Source organism: Carcharodon carcharias, chromosome 5, assembly GCF_017639515.1.
Source record: "Carcharodon carcharias isolate sCarCar2 chromosome 5, sCarCar2.pri, whole genome shotgun sequence".
NCBI classification, from domain to species: domain Eukaryota; kingdom Metazoa; phylum Chordata; class Chondrichthyes; order Lamniformes; family Lamnidae; genus Carcharodon; species Carcharodon carcharias.
In genome coordinates, this window is record NC_054471.1 from 74,426,665 (window position 1) to 74,450,416 (window position 23,752).

The 23,752-nt window shown below is 42.2% G+C and overlaps 1 protein-coding gene across 2 annotated transcripts in view; it reads right to left on the minus strand.

The window, feature by feature from the left end:
• Nucleotides 1–23,752, minus strand: part of LOC121278460 (collagen alpha-1(XXI) chain-like) — a 468,271-nt gene that overhangs the window by 356,667 nt on the left and 87,852 nt on the right. For both annotated transcript variants that reach the window (XM_041188910.1, XM_041188909.1), the window contains exons 6-7: nucleotides 11,400–11,573; nucleotides 8,017–8,094 (exon numbers count right to left, since the gene is read on the minus strand). In XM_041188910.1, the coding sequence (XP_041044844.1) occupies nucleotides 8,017–8,094; nucleotides 11,400–11,573 (252 nt within the window). The remainder of the gene's footprint in view (nucleotides 1–8,016; nucleotides 8,095–11,399; nucleotides 11,574–23,752) is intronic.

Sequence of the window (23,752 nt, forward strand, 5' to 3'; positions counted from 1 at the left end):
TGAGAAGGGGCTCCTGGAGGGAGGTCAAGAGGCACTGCCCTCCTCTTGCCTAGCCTCTGATGGATCTCACTAATGCCTATAGTGGTGGCGTACAAGTTTAAATGCAAATCCGGCAGGATCTGCTGGACCAAGGTCTCTACAGCAGCCGCCACCCTTCCCATGGAGACCTTGAGGTGACATAAAGCAGAATGTGGATGGACTCCTCCATCCCTCACTCTAGTCTTTTGACTACCTCTTGCAACTCTACCTGATTTTCTGCCGCCTGTTGTTGCATCTCTAGCATGTTAGGGATGACCGCTTGCAGATGCTCACCATCTGACTCAGAATCAATGGGTGCCTGATCCACAGCAGTCCTTTGAGTGCCAGAGACCTGGGCTGTCACTGCCTCTGACTGCTGCGGAGATGTGTCAGTGACGTATTCCCCAGAATGTGACCCCGAGCCTAACCTAGATCTATGACCACCGGGGTGTGTGTCTCTGCCCTGGTGGAGAATGCAGATGAATGCAGTGATGGGTCTTCATCCTCAGCATCCTCAGCATCCTCCTCTGAAGTGGCCTGGGAACTGGGACTTATGGCTGGTCCGGAGCTCTGTCTGACTACTTGCTGATGTCTGTAAGAGAGAGAGGATCGATTTTGTTCATAAGACAGAATGCAACTTTGTTTGTCACTCACTGCGATTATCAGGATGTGATCAATTCGTGGAGGGCTCATCTACACTGGCTTGCTGGGAGAGGCTGATCTCGCCTTCCCCACATGAGCAATCGTCGTCTTCACCTTCGCCGGCCAGCTCAGCGGCATCTTCCTTAAACTGGGACAGCTCATGGATGTTGTCTTGTTTTTTATTTCAGTGATGCACACAGGCCATCAACATTGTAACTGAGCTAGCTCTACAGATAACACATCTTTCTAACATATGCCCAGATCTGCAGTGACTGAATTCTATCAAGACAGGTTTCAACGTGTGCTATCTGACCTCCAATCCCCAGGTGAGGTGGCCCCCTATCTAGTTCAGAGTACCGTATAGTATCTAATACTGAAGTCCACTACCACAATCAACTATTATCATGACATTTCCCTATGTTAACTTTTATAGTACTCAACACAAAGTCCCTTATCTATTCTTTCTCACTCTGTTTTAATCAGTCTGTTTTGTCTTTTACTCATCTCTGTATCTCTGTGGCTTTTTTTCACAATTCTTCCACTGGATGTTCTGAATGGGGACAGAGGTGATTTTGAAGGACATGGTGCCTTCTCCAGCTCTGTGCCACTATCACCCCTTGGATAGTTTTCAGGACTCTCAGGCTTTGTCTGGTTATCTGCTGCTTCACTGGTGAATTCTGGTTTTTTGACCTTCGGCCACACTTTCTCGTTCAGGGCAGGGTTGCGTTTTATTTGTTTTCCATAAGAATTTCTGGTTTCTCCTGTACTGTTGTCCATTTGGAGCCTGCATTATGTAAGACCTTGGTTCTCCTGTGATTCCTGTGACAAGAGCAAGATTCCAGATTCTTTCATGCTGAATCTTCACTATCTCTCCCTTGTTCAGGTCAGGCAGAGGTCAAGCGCCTTGATCAAAGTACTGTTTTTGCTTCTGCTATCTCAGTTTGAGGAGTCCTCTAGGCTATAGTTCACTGGCTGTGGTAATAACAGTTGGGGTGCAATTGGAAGCATAGTTCTTAGTCTTCTCCCCATCAGGAGCTGTGCTGGAGATGATCCAAGACCCTCTAATGGAATATTCCTGAAATCCAGCAGATCCAGATAGGGGTATCTTCCCTCCACCTTTGCCTTCTTCAACAAGTGTTTTAAGGTCTGCATGTTACATTCCATTATTCTGTTGGATTGTGGATATTTGGGATTTGATGTAGTGTGACAAATCTCCCAGTCCTGTGCAAATTTGTGAAATTCAGTGCCTGAGAATTGTGGACTGTTATCTGAGATGAGCACTCCATGGCGAGCAAAAATTGATTTAAAATAATTTATTACAGTGATGCACTATAATTTCTCAGCAGCACAAACTCAAAGAACTGTGAGAAATAATCTACTGCTAGTAGGTGCTTACTGTTGACAAATGTGAACAAGTCCACTCCAATTTTCTGCTAGGGCCTCTCTGGAACTTTGTGGTTGAAGTGGTTCTTTTAGTTGCAATTTACTGTACTTTTGGCACACTGCACATGCATTCACCATTTCCCCGATTGAGTTCCCATTCTAGGTCAATACATTACACCTTAAGCACTTCACCTGCATGTTTCTATGCCAAGATGACATCCATGCATGCACTGCAGCATTTCTTTCTTCAGTGTTGCAGGAATTAAGGGGCAGAATTTTACACTCAGCATGCAGGCGCGTGTCTGACATGCCCGAGTGTAAAATGACGTGCGATGACATTGGGCATGTGTCCCGACGTCATCACACACTCACGCGATATTCCGTTCGGCGGGCGCGCACTGAAAGACCTATTAAGGCCATTAACAAGTTAATTAAAATCAAATTTATGCTGCCCATCCAACCTTACGGTTGGCGGGCAGGTGAAAAGGCTAAGAGGCCTTTACATTTTTAGGAAACTTCATCTACGAGCGGGATGAGGTTTCCTAAAACAAATAAACATTAAATGTAAACTTTATTATGGAATTAAAAACATGTCACATGAGGAGACATGTTTTATTAAATTTTTACTGTCTTTATTAATTTTTTAATAGGCGTTTCAATCTCCCTGAGGCAGCTCCATGCCTCAGGGAGATTGAAGCGCTCTTTTGCGCGCATGCGCGAACTGCGCACTGGGCCCGGCTCGCCCTCCTCCCCCCGCCCGCACAGGCAGCTCTCAGAGCTGCCGCTCACGATCCACGAAGGGCGGGCCTTAATTGGCCTGCCCACGTGAAATCGTGGTGCGGAGCCGATCACAGGCGGTGGTTGGCTGCCCGACTGCCCCTGCCCACCCCTGCTGAGCACCCCATCAAGGGCAAAATCCTGCCCATGATCTTTTCTCCCTTGAAAAGTATTCCTTCTACTACATGAAGTTCCTCACAAAAGTTTCAGTACTCTTGTAGAGCAGAAGGAGCTACACTCTGATGTATGGGCCAACCAGTTTGTGCAATCTGCTGCGGTTTTCTCAGGGTGACATTGTTCTTAGTCGCTTCCCTGATCTCATCCAGTTTGATTACAGCCACAGGTAAGCTCTTTGTCAGCATGTGAACCTGTGCTTCTGTTTCTTTATTCTCTTCCTCCATGATGGGTAGGTATACACGTGACAGAGTGTCTGCAATGTACATTTCCTTGCCCGGTTTGTATTTAATTCTGGCCTGGTACTTCTGAAGATGCGTTAGTAATCTTTGGATTCTTGGTGGTGAATAGTTCAGGGGTTTTTTTAAGTATAGCTTCCAAAGGTTTATGATCAGACTCTACCACTATGTCTTTGCCATAGACACACTGATGGAAGCATTCTAGACCAAACACAATTGCTAGCGTTTCTTTCTTTATTTGGGTATACCGCTGCTGTGTTTCAATCATTGCCTTTGAAGTGTCTGCCACTGGTGCCTCATTTTGTAAGAGGACAGCTCCCAGGCCAATCTTTGAAGTGTCCACTTAGATCTTGACCAGCTAACTGAAGTCATAATACTTTAACACTGGTGCCTGGGTCAGTGTTCTTTTCAGACTGGTCAAAGCTTCCTGGTGACTTTGTTCCTAGTGCCATTCCCCATCATTTTGTAGGAGTTCTCTGAGAGGTGCTGTCAGGTCTGACATGTTCAGAATGAATTTCCCAAGATAGGTCACCATTCCCAAAAACCTCTCCAAGTCTTTCTTACATTCTGAGGGTGGCATGTTCACAACTGCTTTAATTTTACTCAGGTCTGGCTTCAGTCCCTCACTGTTAGCACATGTCCCAAGTACCTGATTTCATGAAGGCCTATCCTGCGCTTTTCCTTCTTCAACTTGGGGTTCCTTTCTCCAGCCCTGGCCAGCACCTGCCTCAGTCTATCGTCATGTTCTTCTCGTGCGGCTCCCCAGACCAGCACATCGTTGATATAGGTTTCCGCATCCTCGAACTCTTCAAACAGCTTCAAACACTGTTCTGTGGAAGCTGAATTAATACCAGAAGGTAAGTGTAAAAACGTGTATCGCCTGCATGGTGTGTTGAAGGTACAGAAATAGGAGCTGTGTTTACCCAGCTTGACCTGCCAGAAGCCTCAACTCGCATCCAAGACTGAATAGTATTCAGCATCAGCTGGCTTACACGTGATCTTTTCCACTATGGGCAGCGGCTAATGCTCTCTTTGTAATGCCTGGTTTAGGTCTTTGGGATCCAGATAGACTTGCAGATTCCCAGATTCCCATCTGATTTTTCTTCAATTACAATTGAACTTTGTCTGTTCTTCAATTTTCTTGATGATGTGAAGTTTCTCCATTCTGTTCAACTCCGCTTTCAGTCAATCTCTTAGCATTACTGGCATTTTCCTGGGCGGGTGTATTTTGAGTGTCACAGTTTTGTTTTTGCCAATCTTGGTGTGTTCTCCTTTTAAACAACCAATCCCCTGGAACACACCTTTTTACTCGCTCAGGATGTCATCAGTGGTGACAGTCATTATTCTTTTGATTAGCTTCAGATTTTCATAAGCTTTGATTCCAAGAATGGGTTTTGCATCAGTTTTCACCACTATGAATGGAAGTGCTTGAGATTATGACTCTTTTTTGTAGTTCACTTTAAGTGTATACTTGCCTTTGACTGCAATTTTTTCACCTGTATAAGTAGACAGCTTCACTTTTGTTTTAGTTAGCTGTTTTTCTTGGCTTATCTTATGATACAGGCTTATGGGAATGACATTTGCTTGTGCACCCATGTCAAGCTTGACATTCACCATCATGTTGGCAATTTTTAAATCAAACTTCCATTAGTCTTCTTTGGAATTTGTTGTTGCTGCACCAACGAAAATTACACTTTCAGTGTCTCAATTATATGCACTTTCTTCGATTTACACATCTTAGCAAAGTGATTTAGTTTATCACAGTTCTTACACTGCTTTCCATAGGCTGGACAATTACATGGTAAATGCCCTGTTCTGTATCAGCTGCGCTTAAATGTTTTAATAGCAGTTTTGTTCTTTTTACATTCAGACTGTCTATTTGTTCTTTCCCAGGGCTGTTTCTGTTTAACTGCATCTAACTGCTTGACCATGTGTGGCTTATCATCTTCTGTTATCCGTTTAATCTGGCATTTTGTTGTCTCTTCAGCTCTGCAGATACTTATTACTTTCTCTCAAAAGCTGTTCTCTCAAAGTGTCATTTGCGATTCTGCAAATTATTCTAGCTTGGATGAGTGATTCTTCAAGCTCTCCAAATTCACATGACTTAGCTTGTTTTCTCAGCTCGGTTACATACCAACCAATGTTGTTACTGCCTTGCGTGCACGTAAAAAAATCTGTATATTTCATACATGATGTTTTCCTTAGGGCTGCAGTAAACTTCGAATTTTTCCATTATTTCTTTCAAGCCATTCCCATCACTTTCAAATATGAATGCATTATAGACTTCTAGGGCTGCTTCCCTGTTCCATGAAGAAAGATGGAAGACTGTACCAGAGCAGCTTTTTTATCGCTGCCCGTCACTGAGGTACGGCTCAAATCGCTGCTGGAACCTCCTCCAGTTTTCGGTGAGATTTCTATCCAAACTGAGTTCTGTCAGTGGTTTCAGAACCTCCTTGTTGTGTTTAGTTTACTTCTGACACCATGTCTTGATTTTTGTTTCAATGATGCACACAGGCCATTGACATTGTAGCTGAGCTAACTTTATTGATGAGACATTTTCCTAACATAACCACAAATCTGCAGTAACTGGATTCTACCAAGAGAGGTTCCAACAAGTACGATCTAACTTTCAATCCCCAGGTCAGGAGACCCCCTATATAGTGCAGAGTACCATATAGTATCTAAGACCAGAGTCCACTACCACAATCAACTATTATCAAGACAGACGTTTGCCATGCCTCCTCCTATCTGGGATATCACCCTTCAGTTGTGGGCAAGCTTGACCTGCATGAAGATAAATGGAATGGAGTGTGATGAGAAGAGATGGTGGAGAGGTTAGGAAGCATGTATGCCTGCTGTGTGTGCTGAGCCCTCCCCAGTAAGGGCTGAAGATGGGATTTGTGCAGCAATGATAGATGAGATGCTGGTTTTGTTAAAGCGTCCGTGAGACAATCAGTGCTGCTGTCTCTCCCCTGCTAATATTGTGTGAGATCCCTGAGCAGGGTAACCGTTTGAGTGCATGGCATCAATTTGAGAGTGTGAGATTAGAGTGAGCAGAAATTTGACTTACCCTGGTGGAGCAGATGAGATCATTCATCCTCTTCCTGAACTGGATGGCATTTCTCAGGCGGGTGCCCAACAAGCTGACCTCCCTTGAAACTGACCCCTGGCTGGCAAGGTGAGGCTGGTGGGCCCTTCTGGAGCCATCCCTCAGATACAGGATATCCTGGTTCTGGCGGGCTCCATGGATGACGGCCTCAAGGGAGTCATTGCTGAATCTGGGAGCAGTTTTTCTCTACAGTGGAGCCATATTGAAAAGCTTCCTGCTGGCCTGCTGAGAGTAATGTGTATGTTCGGGTGGTGTTTAAATATGGTACCCAGACCTTTGACCCCATTAGGTAATGGGGGGTGACGAATCAGTTGCCGCCCTGCCATGTGATTCAGAGAGCTACTTACTGATGCATAATTAATGGGCTTCCGAGCGTGAAATTGAGTGCGATTTCCTGCTCTGCCACCACACTTTTTCTCCAGTATGGAAAATTCCACCAATACACTGCACAATCTTAAAATTATGTCCATGCCACATGATAGTCTGTTATAGGCAGAGCAGGATAAGGCAGATATATGTGTGGCTGGAGAGAAAATGCAGAAGGTTCAAATGTTCAAATTTATGGGAGGTTCCATACCATCAGCATAGATGCGTAAAATTAATGCTCTATTGCCTTTTCCTGATTTTTGAAAAGTCTAAGATCTGTGGAAACTGCGGATACAGTAATGTAGGGGTTCTGATTGGATGGTAGTTGATCCCACCACAGAGCTCTCTAATTGTATTTTGGAGTGCATGAGTGATTTATTTAAGTGCACCTTTAAGTTGCTTTACGTGGCTACACATGAGTTTGTGTGTGGCCTGTGCAGGTACTTTAAATCCCACTTACAGAAATCAGTTCAGTACCACCTGATTTTATAGGGTGCAATTCACTTGCATACGTGTATAAATTTCAGAGCCATTTTGGCCCTTGCATTGGTAGTTTTCTGGGAGTGGAGGGTCAAAAAGAAATTGGGAGCATGTCAACCTTCAAAGTAGAGTTTACAAGAGGTGTTGAGTAAACTTAATGAGATGCAGAAATTTAAAGTGGGTAGTGGGCAAGTAAGAAGATAAATATATAGGTAGTCCTTATGTATTTCAGCCTATGCAATAGCTATCTGGGTAACAAAATTACCTGGCACAATCCAGTGACTGGCACAATAAATGTGGAAGCAAGGAAAGTGTTTATGGCCAAGTGATGGGACGCCATAATACTCTAAATTCATGGCTGATGACTATTAAAACGATGTGATGCAGACTATATTAGGAGGTTATCCCTACGTGCCCTGTTCAGGGCATTCTGCCATTTTACAACAGTGATCTAAAAGGAAGCGGTTAAGAAGAACTTAAGGGTGCAGCTGAGCATAGATATTACTGGCTGTACCAATCCTATGGGTGGATCAGCTAATGTTGCTAATTGTGGAGAAGATTGGCATTCTCCCATTTTTATCAGAAGGGGAGTTTTGTTGATTATTTTAAAACCAAGTTTAATTCAGTATTATACATTTATCAAAGTGAGTACAATTAATACCAGCTCTCTCATGGAATTGCTTGAGGTAAGTCAAAGGATGTGACTTTGGGATGTCATCAATGAAGTGTGATTGGAAAACTGTGATTGGAAAGTGGCATAATAAGTATGGGGCACAATCATAAGTAGTAAGGGTTATACATAAATATTTCGTGCACAGAGGTACTTACAACAGCTGGAATTTCACAGGCAGTTTCTCGCTGATTTTGTTCTGGGTCACAGTAAATCCTTAACTTTTGAACTTCAAACTGCAAACAAAACAATGTCATGTTAAACAAAAACAATATTTGTAGTATTTTGCTTTTTAAACAATGTTATGTTTTGTTATATATACAACAATAAATAGTATTCAATTATGGAAGTTTGATGGGGTCTTTTGACCTTTTGAACTCATAAATCCCAGCATCCTCTTGATTTGCACAGGAGTCATTACATAACCAGGGAAATTCCATTTATCTTTATTTCAATTAAATTTCAAATCAGTAAAAACAGGTATGTGACCATTCTGTGTGCTGGACCATGCGCCCTGAGGTTTGAGCAAAGTTTGGCTTTAGGTTTCTTTTAAATTCTGCTTTCAACCTATAGCCCCACTGCCACTCACAGTCGGCAACTGCAGAAAGTCATCAGCTAGCCAGCAGTTAGGAAGGAAGGTGATCTCAGGATGAACGTGAACAGATCGGCAGCGGGCCCTAATTCATTTGTCACCAACAAAAGAAAACCTCAATATTTCTTGGGTGTATTTTTGAGTGGCTGCCAAAGGTCTCTTTAGGAATTGTGGGTACAACTAGGCAGAGTATGAATAACAAATCACTCCACCCATTTGTATCTGAATTTACAACGCCAGTCCTACACTTGGCAGAAGATCCTAAAATCCATATTTAAGGAGCTGAATACTTGTTTCATGTGGGTACCCTCAACAAGTAAAAGGCATCTGAATCAGTAAGCCTTCTGACACACATTTGGTGTAGAACAGATACAATATAACACAATGCAAAATTTGGAGGTGTAATGCTGATAAATGGGTGGCTGTGAGTTAAATTTCTCCACCATACAATGCTGTATCAACTAAATATCTAGGAGTTGATTCTCATGTTCCTTCTCCAGGTAGCCTAAACTCATTTGTATTTGTGAGTTTATGTCATTATTCTAGCCTTGTCCCTGGAAATGTAACCATTATAGCATGCCCAAGGGACTTATAGGGAGGAATTTTCCCGCTGGCGAGCGGGGGCAGGACCTGCTCGCCAACGCGTAAAATGATGCGCGGTGACGTCAGGCGGGCATTCCAACGTCACCGCGTGTCATTTAGATTTTCAGCTCGGCAGGCGTGCAGCCCGCTGAACTGTCAAAGGCCTAGTAAGACCATTTAAAACCTAATTAATTCAAGTTAATGAGCTGCCCATCCAATCTGAAGGTTGGCGGGCAGGCGAAGAGCCCAGGCAGCCTTCGCATTTTTCATGAAATCTCATCCATGGGCGGGATGAGGTTTCATGAAGTGTTTTAAAATATAATAAAAATTTATACATTTATTCTTTGACATGTTCAAGCTCATGTGTAAGTGTCACATGAGGGGACATGTTTTAAAAGTGTAAAAAAAAACTTTTATTTAAAACTTTAGCACTGAAACAAATCTTCCTGAGGCACTTCATGCTTCGGGGAGATCTATGCGCTCTATCGCGCACATGCGAGAAAGAACGCAGGGAACCTCTCAGGGGTTCCCCCCCCCCCACACGGAGTGCTTAGCATTCCAGGTGAGCGTCACGCTGGGTGGGCATTAATTGGCCCGCCCACGTAAAATGGTGGTGCTTCCTCGAGCGGGGGGTGCAATCGGGTTCATGCCTGCCCCCGCACAACCCCCGCAACGGGGGAAAATTTCTGGCCAAAGTTGCAATAAAGTCTGCTAGCCCTGCAGATGTCTGACTACTCTCCAAAAACAGAGTTGCGGAGTATTGAGCTGTGTGGTCTGGAATAAATTGCAGCCCATTAGCAATTGTGCCTGATCAGCAGAGACTAAAGTTTCAGTCCCTGGGTTCACACCCCAATGTTAATGTTAATTGTATGTTAATTAAGTACTGAGAGCACATAGAGGAAGCAGACATAAGTAATGCTGCATTTTGTAAATAAATCTATTATCAAGAAAAGTATCACTGTCTAGTTTCATACTTCACCAACTGGCTTGGGGTCAAGTTAACATGGGGTACTCTGTCTGATGGAAGTAGCAACCTTCTCTCAATGCATCTAGCTAGTCACCTCTGGCCACGCTATTGAAACTAAACAGAGCAGAATCTGTTGGACCTAAAAGCAGCAGAAGAAATGAGTTTCCATATTTGAGCAAAATTCTAGGTGATGGAATAAAAGGGAAAGTAGGCACTTGGATAAGAAATTGGCTGAGTGACAGGGAACAGTGAGTAATAATAAATGGTTGTTTTATGGTGGAGGAATGTTTGTAGTGGAGCTCCCCAAGGGTGAGTGTTGGGATCCTTGCTCTTCCTGATATATATTGATGTCCTAGACTGTGGTGTGCAGGGCATGATTTCAAAATTTGAAGATGATACAAAGGTTGGAAATATTGTCTACCGTGAAAGGGGTAGTCTTGAACTTCAAAAGGACATCGACATGTAGATTGGGCAGACAAGTGGTAGATGAAGTTCAATGCAGAGAAGTGTGAGGTGATTTGTTTTGGTAGAAAAGATACGGTGAGAAAGTACAAAATAAAGGGAGAGCCTCTAAAGGAGGTGCAGGAACAGAAGGACCTCAGTGTATACATACGTAGTTCATTGAAGATGATAGGGCATGTTGAGAGAGCAGTTAATAAAACATATAGTATCTTAGGTTTTATTATTGGTGCATTGATTACAAGAGTAAGGAGGTCATGTTGAACTTGTATAAGACTAGTTAGGCCTCATCTGGAGTACTACATCAAGTTCTAGATGCCATTCCTGAGGAAGGATGTGAAGTCATTGGAGAAAGTACAGAGGGGATTCAAAAGAATGATTTCTGGGAAGAAGAAGTGTAGCTATGAGGATAAATTGGAGAGGTTGGGACTGTTTTCCTTGGACAAAAGACAGCTGAGAGGAGACTTGATATGGGTATTCAAGATCCAGAGGGCTATGGACAGGGTAACTAGTGAGAAACTGTTCCCACTCAAGAGAACATCAAGAACTAGAGGGTACAGATTCAAAATAATTGGCAGGAGTAAAAGTGATGTGAGGAAAAATGTTTTCACCCAGAGGGTGAATAGATTCTGAAACATGTTCCCTGAAAGTGTGGTGGAGGGAAGTTTGATCGAGGCATTCAAAAGGGAGTTGGGTTGCTACCTGAAAAGAGAGAATGTGCAAGGTTATAGGGATAAGGCAGGGGAGTGGGACGACGTGAAATGCTCCTTCAGAGAGCCAGTGAAGACTTGATGGGCTGAATGTCTCCTTCTGCACTGGAAAGATACTGTGATAAGCAAAAAGTAAATACAAATATCCGTTCTGAGCCTGTAATCTATGCTGGGAACATTTGTCATTTAATATTACATGAATGGAATTTACTGAGAAAAAGCCAAACTTACTGGTACAGATGCTTCTTTCCCAAAATACTTCCCTATCTGTGTTCTTCCATTGATGAAGATACCAAGAACAGGTTCGAGTTGCCTTGTCTCAACTAATTTATCATCTAGGTGTAAAGTGGCATCCCTCTCTGTTACCAGGACTCGCAGCAGGTGCCAGTTTTCATCAAACAATGCCTTGAGTAAGATATGAAATTAGATAAAATGTCAGTATTAGGGTATTTTAGTTTGAGTTTTTTTATTCTCTTCATATCATGAGTGTTCATCTGTAAACAATCTCTTTTGGCTTTGAATTTCAATATGCAAGCTTTAGCATATACACGTTTAATTTATTTAATTGTAGCCCCTCTGTTTGTTCTTTCAAAAGAGGAGTTAACCTAGTAAATTCTGACAAAACCTGACATATTTGGCAAATACAGCTGCCTCCTTAAAATTAAACAAGATATAAAGAAGTTCCCTGATTACAAAGTAAATCTTATGTTGGTGTTGTCACAACAATAACTAGTAATACTAATCAATCCATTAGAATGTTGGCCAGTTTTGTTTAGTGGTCAGAATTAGTTTTATGCATTTATATTTGTTAACAGAGTAAAGCCATACGAGAAGAACTCTTTGCTGTGTCATTATTTTGGTAGGTATACAACACAATGGGCTATGAATCATGCAGTCATTTTCCATACATGGTAGTCCTGGCACTGAGAAAATTCAGAAGTTTAATTGAAAACTGAGAGGTAAAGCATTAGAGGAAATAGGTGACCTGGACAATCCATCCTGTTACATTCATGGAGCTGCACAGTGAAATTATCTAATATAATGCTGTTATTGACACTGTGGTACAACAACTTCAACAACCATCCAATTTGAAAAATCTCACATAGCTATATGCAGGGTTTTATCTGGATGGCCTTGACCATTAACTGTTAATTTTAAAGGCCACCTTTAGCAGAAGGGTTGAGAACCAGAGGATACCGATTTAAGATGATTGGCAAAAGAACCAGAGGTGACATGAGGGAAAACTTTTTTACACAGCGCGTGGTTAGGGTCTGGAATACACAGCCTGAGAAAGTGGTGGAGGCAGATTCAATCGTGGCTTTCAAAATAGAATTGGATAATTACCTGAAGAGAAATAACTTGGAGGGGAATGGGACTAGCTGAGTGCTCTTACAAAGAGCTGGCACAGACTCAAGAAGCCCTTTCTTTGCCATAACCATTCTATCCATTTATGATCTTTGGCAATAAAGCACGAGAATTCTCATAAAAAGTATCTCAGCCATGACACTGTGATGAAATACTGAGTTGAGCTCAATCATCCTCTGAAGTAATGAGGGAAATGGAAAGCAAGAGGCATTAAAATCCACTCTCATTCCACCTGACACTGGTTTCAAAGCAATATGTGAAATCAGCTGCTACCTCTACAGGAAGGGAAAATGCATAATATAAAAAACCCAAGAAGGGGAAACATTGTGAGCAGGATGTATGAATGTTGAGTTACTTTCACCCTAGAAATCTAGGCTGAGAAACTTTGCAGGTTGGCATTTGACCATTCTCTGTGCTGGTCCATTCACCCTGAAGCTTGAGCAAAATTTGGCTTTGGGTTTCATTTAAATTCTGCCTTCAACCTATAGCACAAAATGGGCACCCCACTGCTACTCACTGGTCGGCGACTGCAGAAAGCTGGCCAGCAGGTGAGGAAGGAAGGCGATCTCAGGGTGAACTTAAACAGATCGGCAGCGGACCCTAATTCATTTGCTGCCAACAAAAGAAAACCTCAACATTTCTTGGGTATATTTTTGAGTGGCTGCCAAAGGTCTCTTTAGGAATTGTGGGTACAACTAGGCAATAACAAATCACTCCACCTATTTGTAGCTGAATTTACAACGCCACTCCTATATTTGACAAAAGACCCCTAAAATCCATGTTTAAGGAGCTGAATGCTTGTTTTAGGTGGGTACCCTCAACAAGTAAAAGGCAACTGAATCAGTGAGCCTTCTGACACACAGCTGGATAAATGGTTGTTTTTCAGATTGGAGGAAGGTTTATGGTGGAGCTTCTCATGGGTCAGTGTTGGGACCCTTGCTCTTCCTGATATATATTCATGACCTAGACTGTGGTGTGCAGGGCACGATTTCAAAATTTGAAGATGATACGAAGATTGGAAATGTTGTCTACCGTGAAAGGCATATTCTTGAACTTCAAAAGGACATAGGCATGTTGGTGGATTGGGCAGACAAGTGGTAGATGAAGTTCAATACAGAGAAATGTGAGGTGATTTGCTTTGGCAGGAAAGATACAGTGAGACAGTATAAAATAAAGGGAGAGACTCTAAAGGAGGTGCAGAAACAGAGGGACCTCAGTGTATACATACATAGGTCATTAAAGATGGCAGGGCAAGTTGAGAGAGCAGTTAATAAAGCATATAGTATCTTAGGCTTGATTAATAGGTGCATTATTTACAAGAGTAAGGAGGTCATGTTGAACATGTATAAGACACTAGTTAGGCCTCATCTGGAGTACTGCATCCAGTTCTGGGCGTCATTCTTGAGGAAGGATGTGAAGGCATTGGAGAAAGTACAGAGGAGATTCAAAAGAATGATTTATGGGAAGAAGAACTGTAGCTATGAGGATAAATTGGAGAGGTTGGGACTGTTTTTCTTGGAGAAAAGATGGCTGAGAGGAGACTTGATAGATGTATTCAAGATCCAGAGGGCCATGGACAGGGTAAATAGTGAGAAATTGTTCCCACTGAACAGAACATCAAGAATTAGAGGCCACAGATTGAAAATAATTAGCAGGAGTAAAAGTGATGTGAGGAAAGTTTTTAACTTCCTGAAAGGGTGGCGGAGGGAGATTTGTTCGAGGTATTCAAAAGGCAATTGGATTGCTACCTGAAATGAGAGAATGTGCAAGGTTATGGGGATAATGCTGGTGAGTGGGACTAGGTGGATTGTTCTTTCAGAGAGCCAGTGCAGACTCGATAGGCTGAATGGTCTCCTTCTGCACTATAAACAAACATACTGTGATACCGTGTGATGTGTGACCAAGCACAAAAGAGGAAAGAAATTAGAGATGATAAATATTCAGGGGTGCAACCCAGGGGAGGACTAAAGTACACTACCAGAGTAAAGCTCGGCAATACTGGACTACAACATCCTGACACTGCTGCTATACCACTGTGGCTATCAACACCCACACAGCACATTTCTTGGATCAGCCACTTAACCAGCTGCTCATACTGATTCAAATATAATCTTTCCCCTAACCCTCTGTTGGACTTTGTCCCTGCTGCCTACCTCTAAAATCCTCTCTGTGCCCAAAATGCATGTTTTAATATACTGTCCCATCCTCTCAATGCTGAAATAAAAAAAACAATACTGTGACTAATAACTATATCGATAATGAATTGATGCCTTCTCATTACATATATATCAATGATCTTGGGTGTACTGGGCATAATTTCAAAGTCTATAGATGACATGAAACTCAGAAATGTAGTAAACACTAGGGAAGACAGTAACAGACCTGAAGAGAACGTAGACAAGACTGGTGAAATGGGCAAGAAAATGGCACATGAAGTTTAGTGCAGAGAAATAAGAAATGATTCCTTTTGAAAGGAAAAATAAGGAGGCGATATAAACTAAATTGTAGAACTTTAAAGGGGGTGCAGGAACAGAGAGACCTGAGGTGTATGTACACAAGTCTTTGAACATGGGAGGACAAGTTGAGGGGCTTTTAAAAAGGCCTACGGGATCCTATATATATGGGATAAATAGAGACATGGATTATGACATGGATTATAAAAGTCAGCAAGTTACGCTAAACCTTAATAGAACATTTGTTAGGCCCCAGCTGGAGTACTGTGCCCAATACTGTGCATCACAATTTAGGTTAGATGTTAAGGCATTGAGAGGATGCAGAAGAGATATTTACTAGAATGGTACCAGGATTGAGGGGTTAAGTTATGTGGAGAGACTAGAGAAACTAGAGTTGTTCAAATATAACTTTTCCCCTTTGTTAGCCTCTCTCCCTGTTGCCTATATGTCCAAATTTCTCTCTATCCCAAAATGTATTTTTTATTATACTACCCCATCCCCTCAATGCTGTTTGTCTTTAAAAGTTGCTGTAACTAATAAATGTATAAGTAGTAAATATATGTCTTCCCATAACAACTGCTACTGCATAACCCTAATTTAATTTGTTTCCACCTAATGACCTTTCCCAATCCTCTGATTTAGGTTCCCACTATCTGTTCCAAATTCCAAAAATGAACATGCTTAATTAATTCCTGTTCTTCATTTCATTCTTTTTCTGGATAAATATATATTGGCTCCATTTCATCTCACTTATATAATGGTCTCAGTTCTGTTTTTTATTGTTTTTCAAGAAAGAATTTACAATTAAACTTCATTAGCCACTCTCTCGGCTAGCCACCATCTTCTCAAGGGAATTAGGGATGGGCAACAAATGTGGGCTTTGTCAGAAACACTCATATTCCATGAACAATTTTTTAAAAAACTTTGTGCAATATATTTACTTTTTCTGTAATACACTACAAGTTTCCTACCTACATACCATCTTAACAACTTTTCTACACCTATTCCCATCTTGACCTCATCACTGCACCCTGATGGGGTCCTTATTCATTCTTCCTCAATAGTTGCTCCTTTCCTCATTTTCTTCCCACATGCTGGCTCCAATTCTTTTTTAATCACAATATCCAATTCCTTTCATATCATACTTCTCCTTCTCTTCCCTTCTAACCAACTCACTGGACTGAATTTTCCCAGACCTTCGGGGACATCGTGGGAGGCGGAAGGCTGGAAAAATGGTCTAGGAAGGCGTCAGGTGGTGTGCTTGACCACCATGTCATTTTGTCAGGGGCAGGAAAGATGGCAGACAAGCGACCTGCCTAAAGCCCAACTGAGCCACTTAAGTGGCCAAGTAAGGGTCACTTTGTTGCAATATTGGGGGTTTGGATGTCTCAATGATGAGATCTTGCAGAGTTGTATATTTAAACATGAATCCTTTATTGTTAGACTTTAAGTATTTACAGATGTCAGGTTACTGTCATGCATGGTTCTGTTAGCTCCAAGCAGTATATTACCACGTGACTCCGTACATCATACTGTGGGCGATGCTATTCTCCAGTCCCACGAACTCTTGCTCTGCCAAGCACTTTAACAGTACATTGGCATGTAAGAACATACAACATCATACAACAACCCATTTTCTCCTACAAAGAAAGCTTTCCTTTCCAATGGAGTATAACTACTTGAAATATAATCTTTACTTGCTATCCCTGTTCCCCCATCTCAAGTCTCTGACTTTATAAATTCAGGCGACCTTGAGGCTTCACAGTTCTTTTATATATTAGTCTGTCACATTTAGAAAAATGTTAGTAGTGATGGGTTTCTGGTACCTGGCTATCTCCATTTGATTCACTTTTTGCATTCCTTCGAGTTGTATCTTTCTTTATTTACAACCCATCTGCTTTCTTCGAACACTGTGGGTTTGTCCAGTTCCTTCCTCAGGGAATGTGCACTCTGTTCATTTCTAGAGTGGGTTCGAATTTTCTTTTTCCATGATGTCTGCCATTTTCTTGCTGGACATATATGTTTCATAAATGGAACCTTCAGTTCCAATTGTTTCATGATTTCAGCCAAACATTTGTTTGCTGTTTTATTTTCAAATTGTTTTGCTAGCTTATGAATCTTTTCATTTAGCTCAATGGTTGTCAGTACATCTGAGATATCTAGTGCTCTTCCTTCTTCTAGTGCCTTGCACTGCAGTGTCAGATTTACATTTTCTAATCTTATTTCTGTCTTTTCTTTTTCTGTCTGCAATAGACTTTGTCCTTGACCTTCATTTTGGATTCACTGTTGGCCAGGTCAGTCTCCAGCGAAGCCTTAATTTGTTTCAGTTCTGTAAGTGTGCATTTTATGGCTTCATTATCCATTCACAGCTTGGAAAGTTCTATGGCTTTGCCTTGCAATGCCTCCCCTTTCCCATCAACTGTTTCTTCAGCTCTTCAGTCTGTTCCTTGTAGCTTTTGGGTTCATTCTGGAATATTGAACATTGCTAAGTCTCCTCTACTAACTGGTTCTTCAATTTGTTGAGAGTGACATTGCATTAATTTTCCTTCTCTTTGTAATTTTCCAGAAGAAGAAACTTTGACCGAAGGGATTCTTGTAACCTGTGAAGGTCTTTCAACAGGTTTTCCTTTTCTTTGCGAAGCTCACTTGCTTCATTTTGAGTTTTCCTGTAATTCAGCAAAATGTCCTTGAGTTTCTTCTGCTGTGCTTCCATTCTGCCATTTAAGATAGTCTTCATCTCTTCATGTTAGTGAATGGTTACGCATTCCTTTTGCATTTGAACATGAAGGACAATCAGTTGGTCTTTTAATTGTTTATTTTCTTGTTTACCTCTTGGTAACTTACTCTGGGCTTCAGTGCACCATTTCATTGCTACTGATGGTTCCAATGCAGCTTTTTCTGAAGTCATATTCCTTTTTAGCTCATGTTTCTCCATGGTTACATATTGATTCTTCAAGGAGTCTTTCAGGGTCGCAACTTCTTTGCATGCCATTTCTGCCTGCTGTTTGCCTGGTTGTACATCTAGTTGAGTTTTCCCAACTCCTGGTACCTTTGTGCCATCTCTGAAATTTGTTTGTTCAAATCTCAAATAGCTTGGTTCATTGAAGACTTCAGTTTATGTTGTTTCAAAGGTATATACTCAGCTTGAATCTTGTGCTTCAAATCAAGAGTTCAGCTCTGATGTGAGCATTTTCCTGTAAAACTGCTTAATTTACTACTTGCATGTTTTACTTCCTTTGAGTTACCTCAGATAAATTTCCTTCATTTACAGCCTTCTGTTCACTCTGCATTATCTGTCTCTCTTACTCAGAGGTCTTTTCACTCCATCTCTCTAGTGCTTTCTGTCGCCCTCGCTTTGGAGTCTTTTGATGTCCCTGCACTGGGGTCTTTTGTTGTCTTCTCTCTAAAGTCTTTAGTTGCTCTCTCTCTGGGGCCTTTTGTTTCCCTCCCTCTGGAATCTCTTCTTGCCCTCGATGGAGTCATTCTCTCTCTCTCTCTGGGGTCTCTTGTTGCCCTCAGTGGAGTTGCTCTCTCTCTCTGGGGCCTTTTGTTGCCCTCAGAAGAGTTGCCCTTTCTCTGGGGACTCTTCCAATTTTCTGTCCATGGTTGTTTCCATTTCTTGTAGTTACAGCTTTAAATTGTATTGCTTGTTTAAGACAGTGAGTGCAGTAAACATTTTTGTTAAACAGTCAGGCTGTCAGCAGTTGTCAGATTTCTTTGTTGTGAGTTTCCCGCACTTTTGTGCTTTTGGCAGGCACTCTGGCAATCAGCCACCTCTGTTTTTATTTTAACTTTTTCTTTTTTTAAGGCCACTGCAGTGATTTCTTCTTTCTTTCAAACTTTGCAAGTTCTGTTTTTTGAATGCTTTGGGAGTTTTGATGGACTTGAGGTCCGATAAGGGCCTTTTTTAAAAAAACTTGAAAGAACAGCACTTCTTTTTGCTCTGATTGCCATTTTTCAAAAAAATCTTCAGACCAGCAGAAATTCTTTGTTTTTCTTAAACACTACAGGCTTTTTCTTTTGTTCTTATTATGCTCTGCAGGCTTCTCTATTTAACTCTGCCAGCCTTTTAAACTTTTAATTACTGCAGCTATCTTTTAGCTCCCTCTGGATGCTGAGCCTTTGAGACTGTCGTGAGCTGTGTCACTCAGGTTTTTGCAATTTTCTGTAATGGACTTCTACTCACTCTGGTAGATTCCTCACTTCCAAGTCTATAGTGAAGCTTCTTCAACATTTCCTTCAAGTTTTCTTCTTGGGTGCACATCTCTCTGGTAGGATTCAATTGCTTTCAGTTTCTCATACCTTGGGATGCTGTTCTGGGTTTGTGAATTTAGCTACCACCTTCATATCACCGTGGATTACCATGTCAGATTATGGTACTATCTCTGATGTGATAGTTTTTAGGAGCTCCCACCCCTGCAAATCATGTCATAATATGGTGCACAGTGGTGTCTCGATGGAGATCCTGAAGAGTTGCATATTTAAACATGAACTCTTTATTGTTAATCTTTAACTATTTACAGATCCCAGGTTACTGTCGTGCATGGTGCTGTGACCACCATTCAGGTTTGTTCCACAGAATTCTTTCTAGACTGTTCTCTCAGTCTATTGCCATGTGACTCTATACATCATACTATGGGGGGGGGTGCTATTCTCTAATCCCACATTAACCCTTGCTCTGCTGAGCGCCTTTACATTACAGTGGCATGTAGGCACATATAACATCATACAACAGGCATTTTGCCCAAATAAGAGGCTCCTTTTTGGGCACTCATTGGTCCATGGTGGGCTCCCCACTATCAATGACATTCCCATGGCAATGGTGCTGCCTGCACTTAGCGACACTGAACCACCCCCTCCCTGAATTGTCAAGGCCTGTCTGTCTGGCCCTGGTAACCCGAGACTCCACTTCAAGAGCACATGGCCATCAATATACCCATAGCATGCAAATGCAGCCCCAGCAACGGCCACCACCAGTAGTGGTCTTGCTCAGGCTGCTGAGCTGCTGGTCCTCTGGTTGAGCTCGCAGCGCTTAGGGATGGGCCGCTGCCCTTATTAGGAATGCCAGCCTTGGTGACAGCCACTTATTTGGCTTTCATCGACAAAATGGGGCCCTGGGTCCTGCAGCCAAATGAAGCTGTGTCACCTCCTGCTTTTGGCCCAGTGGCAGACTTCTGCTGCCTCAGAAAAATTCCAGCCACTGTTTCTCTTCTTTTCCACCACAGTTCTATTTCTCCAACATATTCCACTTCCGCGATTTATTTTCTCTCCTCAAACCTTGACTGCTTCAACCTGCGTATAATTCTACTTCCTATCAACCTTATCTAGGTCTGCTTCCCTTCTCCCAGTCAACTGCTTTGCATCGTGCCACTTGTCTGTAATTCCTACCCCAACAGGATTTATATCTTGCACCTTATTTATTTTTTATATACACACAAAGCTAACCAGCCCCCTATGACCCAGTTTCTTTCCTTCACACCTCCTCAAACATTACTCTGCTTCATATGCAATGTCCCATGTTTGCTTTTATTTTTTTGAAAATTCATTCATAGGATTTGGGCATCACTGGCTAGGCCAGTATTTATTGCCCATCCCTAATTCCTTTGAGAAGTCAGGAAAATTACTCGCTTGGCCCACCCATCTTGGGAGAAAGTGCCTGCAAAGGCGGGATCTTCATTGCCAGGGTGCATGTGTGGGTGCGGTCTGGAGTTGAGCTCCCAATGTGGGAAATAGACTGGAGGGAGTCACAGGGGCTCACCTCGGTGCTGTGAGACATTGTCCCAGAGAAAATAAAAACAGAAGGGCATTCTAACTCTCAACCTCTCACCCCACACACTTGCCATGTCCCATCCTGCTGAGTGACAAGCTGAGTGAGTGGGCAAATGCATGGCAGATGCAGTATAATGTGGATAAATGTGAGGTTATCCACTTTGGTAGCAAAAACAGGAAGGCAGATTATTATCTAAATGGCTATAAATTGAGAGAGGGGAATGTGCAATGAGACCTGGGTGTCCTTGTACACTAGTCGCTGAAGGTAAGCATGCAGGTGCAGCAGGCGGTAAAGAAGGCAAATGGTATGTTGGCCTTCATAGTCAGAGGATTCGAGTACATAAGCAGGGATGTCTTGCTGCAATTGTATAGGGCCTTGGTGAGACCACACCTGAAATATTGTGTGCAGTTTTGGTCTCCTTATCTGAGGAAAGATGTACTTGCTATTGAGGGAGTGCAGCGAAGGTTTACCTGACTGATTCCTGGGATGGCAGGACTGACATACAAGGAGAGATTGAGTCGGTTAGGATTATATTCGCTGGAGTTCAGAAGAAAGAAGGGGGATCTCATAGAAACCTATAAAATTCTAACAGGACTAGACAGGGTAGATGCAGGAAGGATGTTCCTGATGGTGGGGGAGTCCAGAACCAGGGGTCACAGTCTGAGGATATGGGGCAGACCATTTAGGACTGAGATGAGGAGAAATTTCTTCACCCAGAGAGTGGTGAGCCTGTGGAATTCGTTACCACAGAAAATAGTTGAGACCAAAACATTGTATGTTTTCAAGAAGGAGTTAGATATAGCTCTTGGGGCGAAAGGGATCAAAGAATATGGGGAGAAAGCAGGAGCAGGCTATTGAGTTGGATAATCAGCCATGATCATAGTGAATGGCCTACTCCTGTTCCTAGTTTCTATATTTCTATCCATGCAAACTCATGCCCCCCACCCAACCCCATGGCCCCTCATGGCCCCTATGCCAATCAATGCCACTCCACTGCCCATGGACCCTCACCCCCATGGCAAGCTATGCCCCCACTCACCCCCCATGCCCCCTTTGGCAAGCTATGGCACACCATCTATGCCCCACTTGCCCCCTCTGCCAAGCTGTGGCACTTCCATGCCCATTGACCCATTATACATTGTACAGAACCAATGACCCTGTAGTGGCAACAGGATGATTTTTTACAATTCATTCATTCACTATTTTCCACTATGTTAAAAAAAAGCCAATTCACTACAGGGCAATAAAAGTGTCAATCATCCAGATCCTTTAAAGTATCGATAATTGAATTCGCAAGCCATTGAAAGCCCTTAACCTTGTGTAAATAAACATTGTGAAATAGACTGCACAGATCAGAGAGCCAGAGCTGTCAGTAAAGCAATGATTTCTCTGGGGCTCAGGTGTTTCAACAAGAGCAATGGATATCTGGGCTCTCAGCCAAGCATGCATAATGAGGCTTGTTTCAGTAAAATCACTCTCATTCATCTAAACTCCAGTGAGTATCGACTCAACCTGCTCAACCTTTCCTCATAAGCCAACCCTTTCATCCCAGAGATCATATTGGCAAACTTCTCTGATCTGCTTTCAATGCAAGTATTGCCATCCTTAAGGAGACCAAAACTGTGCACAGTACTCTATGTTTGGCCTCACCAATGCCCTGTGCAGTTGCAGCAAGGTTTCCCTACTTTTATATTCCATTACCCTTAAAATAAAGGCCAACATTCCATTTTCCTTCCTTATTTACTGTATTTGCATGCTAACCTTTGGTGATTCATGTATGTACAATGTGACAACCTTTGACCCAGAAGCAGTACAGTTAGAAAAAATTGTAATTTCTTTAAAATCCCTGGAATCTGTTTTTGTTTTAAAAACGCTTGAAAAAGACTTTTAAGAGTTTGCACCAGTTATAATGGCATCAGTTGTAATTTTCTTGGATAATAAGAAATACTGGTCCATATGACCTGGCGACCCTTGACCTGGAAGTAATACCATCAGGAAAGCAGTTAAGACCAGAAGCTTTGTGGCAGGCAGACACAAAGGAGAGCTGCAAACACAAAGAAGAGCTACAAGCAGAGGAGTTGGAAAGGGTGAACAATCAGCCTACAGCTGAAGACACAAAGAGAAAGCAGACAGAGACAGAAAAAGGAACACAGAGAATTTTTGTGAGGAGAAGAAACTATTGGAGATATTTGTGAGTTGGCTAATAAGGGCTAAAACCTGGAGAGTTGTGTGAATAGCTTGGAGATGCTAAAGAGTTGGGCATTTTCCCAGAAATAACCAAACTGTGGACTGTGATTTATTGGTTGGTCAGTTCAAAGGGAACCCTGGAAAGTTACATCATCAAGACTGTCGTGACCTGAGGGAGAGAGGGTTTGCAGAAGAGTGCCTTGCTGATGATAATCATACCTGTGGAACCCAAAGGTGAAAGTTCTTGTCAAATAGGACTTCTGACCTACCCTGCATACATAAGGAGTAGCATATAGGAACTGTGTACTATGTAATGCCACGTTTGTGTGGGAAATGATGTGAATGCGTGAGGTTATGTAAGACATATCTCTACCGCATCGACCATTGAAAGTGAAATTTACCTTTTCCTTTGAAATATAATTTTCCTGTTAATTCATGCATAATTTTGTTGGTTCTGATTAAAGTTGAAGTAAAGGCTATAAAAAGTGAAATATTGTTGGTAATTTCTTCATTTGGGGGTCATTCAATATACTTGGTTATTTTAGTTATGGTTTCCCCACAGAGATCATAATTATAAAGACATCCAGATCCTTCTGTACAGCAGCAATCTGTAGTCTCTCGCTATTTAAGTAATATTCTTTTTTATTTTTCCTGCCAATGTGAATAACTCACATTTCCTGTCTTTTCCTGACTGCAAAGTTGTGAAGCACACAGAGTGTTACCAAATTTTGTGACATAATGCTGAACATATCCTGCATGACACACTGGGCGGAATTTTCCCAGAATTGCTCTTAGAGTGGTAGCAGGCA